At 50.7% G+C, this 8,781-nt stretch overlaps 1 protein-coding gene across 1 annotated transcript in view; it reads right to left on the minus strand.

Annotated features, from left to right (window-relative positions):
- LOC107114916 (cytochrome P450 1A5-like) overlaps nt 1-4,663 on the minus strand; it is a 7,534-nt gene extending 2,871 nt beyond the window's left edge. Inside the window, exons 1-4 of the mRNA XM_015416523.1 lie at nt 3,830-4,663; nt 3,405-3,525; nt 1,419-1,508; nt 1,207-1,330 (exon numbers count right to left, since the gene is read on the minus strand). Coding sequence (XP_015272009.1) covers nt 1,207-1,330; nt 1,419-1,508; nt 3,405-3,525; nt 3,830-4,663 — 1,169 coding nt within the window. The remainder of the gene's footprint in view (nt 1-1,206; nt 1,331-1,418; nt 1,509-3,404; nt 3,526-3,829) is intronic.
- Nucleotides 4,664-8,781: the final 4,118 nt, after the last annotated feature.

The following is an 8,781-nucleotide window of genomic DNA, read 5'->3' on the forward strand; positions in this document are numbered from 1 at the left end:
GGAGGAGGAGGAGGAGGAGGAGGAGGAGGAGGAGGAGATTGGATTTATAACCTGCCCTTCACTACCCAAAGGTGTCTCAGAGCGGCTGACAAACTCCTTCCCCTTCCCCTCCCCACAACAGACACCCCGTGAGGTAGGTGGGGCTGAGAGAGCTCTTGACAGAAACGGCTCTTTTTCAAGAACAGCTCTTATCAGAACTATGGCTTGCCCGAGGTCATCCAGCAGGTGCAAGTGGAGGAGTGGGGAATCAAAACCCAGTTCTCCCAGATTAGAGTCCGCGCACTTAACCACTACACCAAACTGGCTCTCTACTGCCCAACAGTTGAGTGGATTGCGGGTTAATAGTCTTTGTGTTGAACTAGAACCAGGAAGACCTGAATTCAATTCCCTAAATATAGTGGAAGAAGGGGGAACCATGTACGTCACCCTGAGCTCCATGGAGGAGTTTGACTCCTACTGGGACGCTGTAATTTGACCGCTGCTTGAAAGCCGTTTCCGCCATCACCACTGTGGCTGTACTGGATATAGAGGTGATGAGTAAGTCACAAAGAGAAGGAAGCCTGTCTTCCTGACTCCCAGGTAGCCCTCCCTTGACTTTAGCGATTTCTTCAGAACATCTTTCTGTAGAACCTCCAGCCATAAGGACTCGAAACTTGGTTGTTCCAGGAAGTCAGCTGTGTTGGTCTGAAGCAGTAGAACAAATTTAGACTCCAGTGGGGCACCTTTAAGACCAACAAAGGTTTATTCAAGGTATGAGCTTTCGTGTGCAAGGCACACTTTTTCAAATACGTTGGAATGGAAGGTAAGAGTTCAAATTTATAGACAGAGGTTGAACAGTAACGTAACATGTAACATGTAACAGCACTCGGCGGCGAGTGCTGGCGGAGGCGGAGCGATCCCTAGTGGCCGGAGTGGAAAACATCGGGCGACAGCGACAGTGGAGGCTAGAGAGACGCACGACGGCGTGTGACGCAGGCACGGCAGTGCCTGATAGATGGAGCCGGGGCCGAAAGCATACACGAGCTGTGTGCTTGCGCGGTCCTGCCGGTGGTCGCCGTGTTTGAAACTTAGTTGTTTCTGAAAAAGCCGAGGATCTCAAAATATACAAGCTTCCGTACCATATTCCACAGGTGCAGGAAAAGAGAGGGAGAGAACTTGAGAGCCACAGCGTGCTCACCTGTCTCTTTCAAATGCCTGGGGACTTACCAGTGGGGGATTGTGAAAGGTAGGAAGGAGGAATGTCTGAACACTTCTTGGATAAAGGCTTCCGTATAAGGCAGCAGGGGCCGGTCCGACAGTCTTGGCTTCCTCTCGCTGCCGATGGTTTCATCTGCAGGTCACAGAAGCGAGAGAGAGAGAGACTGGGACCACCAGCTTCCCAGAAAGAGACCTAAATACTTACCAAAAGCTGGATTTACCTATTTCTCCCTGGATCTTCTTCTGAATTTCAGGATACACTACCAGGTATGCGAGACACCAGGATAAGGCTGTGGTCACTGTGTCGAAACCTGTAGGGGATACCAAAAGGATAAATGCGGCGCCTTGTGAAATACTTTCTGCACAATCCTAGGAACAGAATCAGGCTTTTGATCGATCTAGTCCAGTGTGGTCTTCTCTGGCAGGCTCTCCAAAGTCTTTTTTCTCAGCCTTTGCTACCTCAGACTAGAGATGGCAGGATTTGAATGTTGCCTGGAAACACCCCAGTATGTATCCGTAAAAGTACCGTGGCATACGTGAGGGGATGGCCAAACTGCGGCTTGGGAACCACATGCATTTCTTTCACAATATTGTACAGCTCCCGGCAGGGCAGCTGGGGAAGTGGAGGGGAGATATGGCTCCCTGATTGGTCTTCCCTTCCCCAGCTGGTGTTTCCCTCCCTGGGTAGGCTTGAGGTGGGGTGCGGAGCAGAGAAACAAAGCAACTGTAACTTTAAATGCGTTCTCAAAGGCCCCCTTCCCCATCCAGCTTGGAAGAAGGCATTTGTCTCTTTAAATCCCTTCTCCAAGCTAAGCCAGCCAGCGTGGGGGTAGGGCTTGGAGGAAGCATTTAAAGTTAAAGTTGCTTTCTTTCCACCTCTCCCTCCCTCACCCCGTCTATTTGCTTTCTTTCCATTGTCCTTCCTTCCTTCCTCCCTCCCTCCCCCCCATCTAAAGGTAAATGTGTTCTCCTCGCCCCACCACACTGGTCAGCTGACTTGGCTCAGAGAAGGCATTTGTCTTTATAAATCCCTTCTACAAGCCAAGCCAGCAGAGCAGTAGGGGCGGGGGGCTTGGAGAACACATTTAAAGTTGCTTTCTTTCCACCTCTTCCTCCCTCCCCCATCTATTTGCTTTCTTTCCACCTCCTTCTTTCTCTCCTTCTCCCTTCCTTTCTTTCTCTCCCTTCTGTCCTCCCCCTCCCTCCCTCCCCCCATCTAGAGACCCAGTTTGGTGTAGTGGTTAAGAGCACAGACTCTAATCTGGGAGAACCAGGTTTGATTCGCCATTCCTCCACATGCAGCTGCTGGTGTGACCTTGGGTCAGTTACAAGTCCTTTCAGAACTGTTCTCTCCAGGGCAGTTCTTGAGAGATCTCTGTCAGCCCCACCTACCTCACAGGGTGTCTGTTGTGGGGAGGGGAAGGGAAAGGAGATTGTAAGCCGCTGAGACTCCTTCAGGTAGGGAAGGGTAGGGTATAAATCCAGTCTCATCTCTTCTTCTTCTATTTGCTTTCTTTGTTTCTGTTTCTATCTCTTTTTCTCTTTCTCCTGTCTTCCCACCTTTCTGTTTCTCTCTTCCTTCCTTCTGTCCCTTCTCCTCCCTCCCCATCTATTTCCTTTATTTGTTTCTTTCTTTCTCTCTTGCTCTCTCTCTTCCTTTCTTCCTTCCTCCCCCCTCCACCTATTTGCTTTCTTTATTTTTCGTTGTCTCTCTCTCTTTTTCCCCTTCCTCTCCCCCCATCTATTTGCTTTCTTTGTTTCTCTCTCTCTTTCTTTCCACCTCTCTCTCTCTCTCTCTTAGACAAATAAATATAATTAGCAAACAAGTATCATTGGACAAATAAATATCATTATCAATGTCTGTTTTAACCTCTTTTGTTTTTATTTATGTCATTTGATGTTGATAAAAAGCATTTGCACATTTTCCAGCAAAAATGTTTGTACTATTTGTTCACGTCTTGGGGCTCTCAAATATCTGACATTTATTCTATGTGGCTCTTATGTTAAGCAAGTTTGGCCACCCTGGCATACGTGAAGGATCTTAATAGGGACAGACAGCGAGTGAAAACATGTCTGTCTCCGTTGTCGCTAAGCAATTTTGGGGGGAATCCTTATCTGCACCCTTTTCCCCTGTTTTTGTTCTAGACAACGCTTTGGCTTCGAGCTGCTCTTGGATTACCCATCCCTGACTTTGGAAATCTCTTTACCTGCGCCGAAAATATCACTAACAAGGTTCACTATTTGTCCAGTGGGTACATGAATCTTCATTTTTCTGTCCTTTTCTTGGCTGAGGTCAATGAGGGAGTCCATGATGTCCCGGATGTTGTCCTGAAAAGAGAGAGCCAGTTCACACGCGACCCTGGTCTTCCCTGGTGGGGTCTCCCATCCTGTTACTAACCAGAGCTGAGCCTTCTTAGCTTCCAAGAGCTGATGAAATCAGGCTAGCTTGGACCACCCAGGTGAGAGCAGATGAACACAGGTGGTTTGTGATTGCCTACCTCTCAATAGTGAATCTGGTCTTCCCTGGTCGTCTCCCATCCAAGTACTAACCAGGGCAGACCCTGCTTAACTTCTGAGATCTGATGAGATCAGGCTAGGCTCGGCCGTCCATGTCAGGGCCCCATTTCCTTACCTTACTAAAACTTTCATAATGGTCTTTGACGATGGTCTGCAGGAAATCGATGAACCGTTGGTTGAACTCCTTGAACTTCCTCATGTTGTTCCTTCGGAGGAGTCGGAGCGGGGGGATGAAATCGACGAGGTTCCCACTGGAGCCGACGTCCACAAACTCTTCGTTTCCATTCAGTATGCCGAGCAGTTCCTTGTCGTCGTAGTTGTAGCGCTTGCCGAAGCAGATGGTGGAAATCACGTTGGCCGCAGAGACCACGAGGTACCGAAACGGGTCAAATCTCTGCTGCTCCCGCATCACCTCTTGCAGTTTGGTGACCAGGCGTTCCGCCTCTTGGGAGACGTGTTCTTCCAGCAGGGTGGAGGACAAAGAGCCCGGGCTGGGAGAGGAAGCAAAATTCCTCAGGGCATTGTGAACCAGCTTTCTTCGGGCCGCCCACACCTCCCCAGAATCCGTACTGAAGGTCATGCTCTGGCCGTCCGTAATATGACGCATGCTGTACAGGTCTGGGCGCCCCATGAAGTCCCCGCCTTGCTTCACCAAGGCCTGCTTGATGGTCTCCAGCCCGCTTAGCACCAACACCGGTCGTGTGCCGATGTGGATCTTCAACACGTCCCCGTATTTCTCGCTCATCTGCGTCAGGCTCAGATGGGGGTTCTTCCCTATCTCCAGCATGCTGCCAATCAGTGGGTAGCCCACAGGTCCCGGGAGGTCCCGGAGTCCCTGGGGTTTCCGCTTACGGGAGGAATTGAGGGTCATGAAGATGAGGTAGAAAACAAGAGCGGCGAGGAGGAATTCTACGGCTGACATAAGGCCCAGGCTTGCAAGGAACAGCATAATGACCATCGATATCAGGACCTAAGAATCTTCCTAGAATTACATAGGAAAAAACGTTTCCAAGGAATATGTTTAGCAAACATGCCGGTACAAGAATCTTACTAAGATTAGACAGGAAAAAAAAGGTTTCCAAGAAATACGAGAAGAAGAATTGGTTTTTGTACTCTGTTTTTCACTACCCGAAGGAGTCTCACAGCAGCTTACAATTGCCTCCCCTTCCTCTCCCCACAACAGACACCCTGTAAGATAGGTGCGACTGACAGAGCTCTGAGAGAGCAGTGACTAACCCAAGGTCACCTAGCTGGCTTCATGGGGAGGAGGAGTGGGGAATCAAACCCCGTTCTCCAGATTAGAGTCCACCACTCTTTACCAGTACACCAAACATGCAGGTCAATATTGACACAAGAGCAATACTCGTTTTCATGGGCAGGGGCCTTTTCGTAGAAAAAGAGCTGCAGGAGCTCATTAGCATATGGTATGCTAATGAGCTACTAGGCTATTAGCATATGCCACGCCCCCTGACATCACCGGAAGTGATGTCAGAAGGGGAAGCAAAAGAGGGGGAGGCATCTTCAAAAGCCTCCCTTTCCGTTCCCCAGCTGGCCTGGGGGGGAGGGAGCGAAGAGAGTTGAGCCATAGAAGGAGGAAAGAGGGGAGGAAAGAGAGAGAGTAGAGAGAAGGAAAGAAGGAGGGAAAGAAAAAGAGAGAAGGGAAGAAGGAGGGAAACAGGGAAAGGAGGAAAAAAAGAAGAAAAGAAGGCAGGAAAGAAAGAAAGAGAGAAGGGAAGAAGGAGGGAAAGAGAGAGAAAGAAAGGAGGAAAAGAGGAAGGAAGGAAGGAAGAGGGGAAAGAGAGAAAGAAAAGGAGGGAAAGAAAAGGAAAGGAGAGAAAGATGGCAAAGAGATTGATGGAGGAAGGGAGGCTCTCCCATGACCCCCCATCAAGCCCCCGGCACCCCCACCCCCACAGATCCCTTACTTACCGCTCCCGCACGGGCCCGGGGGCCATGGTGGCGGGGCTCTCCGGCCTCCCCCAAGCTGCAGCGCTTTCGGCGTGGGGAGCTAGGGGCGGGGCTTCCCACCACTGCCATTATCGCAGGCTCCTGGGCTGTTGGAGCAGCGCTCCGGCCCCAAAAGACTTCTGTTCATGGGTATCAAATGAAGAGTTAATGCACTTGAAACTGCCTTCTACTGAGTCCCCTTAATCTATCAAGGTCACACTGGTCTACTCTGACTGGCAGGGGCTCTCCAGGGTATCAGACAGAGATCTTTCACATTGTCAATAAATATCTAAGTCAATAACTACCTGTGCGTCACAGATGAAGGGAGAATGGTGATCTGAAGTCCGGGGGCCTCTGTGGTCTGAATGTGTCTCCTTTTCCGCAATAAGTCTGGATTTTTGTCTTCGGCTGAATGAGATGTGCTTTCTCAGAAAGCTCAAGAGGTTGCTTTGTAGACTGCAGCCGGGAGGAGCAATCCACCTCCCCTTCCGTGGCCAAAGTTTCCTCACTGCAGCCGAGTCCAAGCTGATAAAGGGGTGAGAACTGGAGCGACTCCAAAGACAACATTGGAAACCTGGTGCCAGGCTCCTTAGTCAGTTCACACCACACAGGGCTTCATAAGATAGCGCACAGGGGGGAAAGTTTGATTTCACTATAGGCCACACCCAACAGCAGGAACTCATTAGCATATTGGGCCACACCCCTGACAGCACAACTCACTGGCATATTAGGCCGCACCCCCATGTTACCAGAAGTGTGGTCATCCAGCCACACCCACCTTTTGCTTCTTATTCTGTTGACCTTGTTTGTTGTCAAAACCCAGGGCCTTTTTTTGTAGCAGGAACTCCTTTGCATGTTAGGCCACACACCCCTAATGTAGCCAGTCCTAATGAGTTTCTGATGTTGGGTGTGGCCTATTATGCTAATGAGTTCCTGCTGGGCGTGGCCAACTCGGGAGCCAGCCGGAACTCCATTCCTGTCCAAAAATAGCCTTGGTCACACCTGTGATTTGCCCTCAAAGCAGCCCTGCAAGGTGGGTTCGGCTGTGAGAGAATTATTGGCTGAGAGTCACCCAGGGAAGACCAAACCAGACGGGCACCATGTTTGGATCTGCCAGCTATCTTTTAAACTTAATTTTGGGCATGCAGTTCCACACGGCCATTCCAGGTCAAGGAAACTGCACTGGCGTAACAAAATCCCCCTTCCCCATGTGCCATTCCCCAGAGACCAATCCGGCACCTGCAGATCTAAGTTTAACAAACACAGAACTTGCAGCCGGTATCTGTTTTAGCCTTGAGCAGGGATTCGAACCTGGATTTCTCTGGTCCTGATCTGCCGCTCGGACCACTGTGCCACCCTGCCTCTCAGAAGCATACGCTGAAATTGCATCTCCTTTGACAGAAAGGCATTCAGTTTGGCTGAAGAGGAAAGCAGTAATGATGGATCCTTTGAAGGAGAAAAGAAAGCACTGCACAGTCAAGGACACGCAGGGATATATATGTGTCACAGTGTCCTTTTCTCTCGAGAACCGGACTTTGCAATTCACTCGGCAGTCATCTTTGAGGAGCGCTTGGTCACTCGGTAGTGCTCACATCTCGCAAGCTTCATGACCAGCCCGTAGCGAGGGGTCATGTCCACTCTGACCCCGTCTTGGACCGTGAACTGGAGCTGGTCAGGAGTGAGGTCAGGAAGAGGAGTGGTCAGGAAGAGGAAGACCTCCCACCGAGGGATTGTCTCCCCGACGCATTGCACACAAAGCAGGCCCGTAGCCTGCGTGGGGCCCACGGGGCCTGGCCCCCCTGCTGGGTTCGCGGGCCCCCTCCCCCATCCTCTGCTCCCCCCTCTCGCACAGAAAGAACACGCCGTCCGATGGCCGCAGAGCGAAACATCTTCTCGGACGGCTTCACGCGACTTCCCTCCCTCGCGCTAAGGCCTCCCACTCCTGTCCATCTGCCAGGGCTTCGGCACACAGGGAGGGCAGCGCGCCTGGAAGGCAAGGAGCGGGAAGGGTCCACAAAGTGATGTCATCACTATGGTATTTGGACAAAAAACGATACGGTAGAAGTCGTTTTTATAGCAGAGATTTTGTCCAAATGCTAGAGCGTGGCCCAGATGTCGCCTGACGGTAGAAGTTGTTTTTATACCAGAGATTTTGCCCAAATGCTAGAGCGTGGCCCAGATGTCCCCTGTGCTGGCAATATGACCTGGGCCGCCTTCTTTCTCCTGGTAAGCCCCTCACATCCCCTGCCAGTGGCCACATCTCCTGGCAACCCAAGGAGGGAGGGAGTTTACCCCTGTTTACAATCTGGCTACGCGGCCGCAATGTCCTGCCCACCCTAGGCGCCTCCCCCTCATCATCACAGAAAATCTGGTTAGATGTGTTGTATTTCTTGTTCCATTGCTTTAATCCATCTGTCTCTTTCACTCGTAGGCAGGGCTCTTTTTGTAGAAAAAGCCCAGCAGGAACTCATTAGCATAATAGGCCACACCCAACAGCAGAAACTCATTAGCATATTAGGCCACACCCCTGACAGCACAGCTCATTAGCACATTAGGACGCACCCCCATGTTACCAGAAGTGTGGTCATCCAGCCACACCCACCTTTTGCTTCTTATTCTCTTTACCTTGTTTGTTGTCAAAACCCAGGGGCTTTTTTTTGTAGCAGGAACTCCTTTGCATGTTAGGCCACACACCCCTAATGTAGCCAATCCTAATGAGTTTCTGCTGTTGGGTGTGGCCTATTATGCTAATGAGTTCCTGCTGGGCGTGGCCAACTCGGGAGCCAGCCAGAACTCTGTTCCTGTGCGTTCCTGCCCCAAAATAGCACTGCGTAAGTTGCATACTTCCTTCCAGTTCTTAGGTTCCTTTGTGGATTGCACAGTTTCACAAAATCCATATTTCTTGGGCGGTTGCCCTTTAGTGCTCCTTTCTGATCGTCTCACACTGGTTGTGGGTTCTGTCGTGGGTTCTGCTGCCTCCTTTGGTGTGGTTCCTGCTTCCCCTTCTGTTCTGGTAGTTTCCTCAGAAGGTAGACCTGCCGGTTCCCCGGTGATCACTACAGGTAACCATGCCACCAAGTCTTCAGGTGCAGTCCCAGACGTCTGTGGTGGATCAGTTGC

This window comes from Gekko japonicus, unplaced genomic scaffold (genome assembly GCF_001447785.1).
Source record: "Gekko japonicus isolate JY-2015 unplaced genomic scaffold, Gekko_japonicus_V1.1 scaffold2676, whole genome shotgun sequence".
In the NCBI taxonomy this organism is placed as follows: domain Eukaryota; kingdom Metazoa; phylum Chordata; class Lepidosauria; order Squamata; family Gekkonidae; genus Gekko; species Gekko japonicus.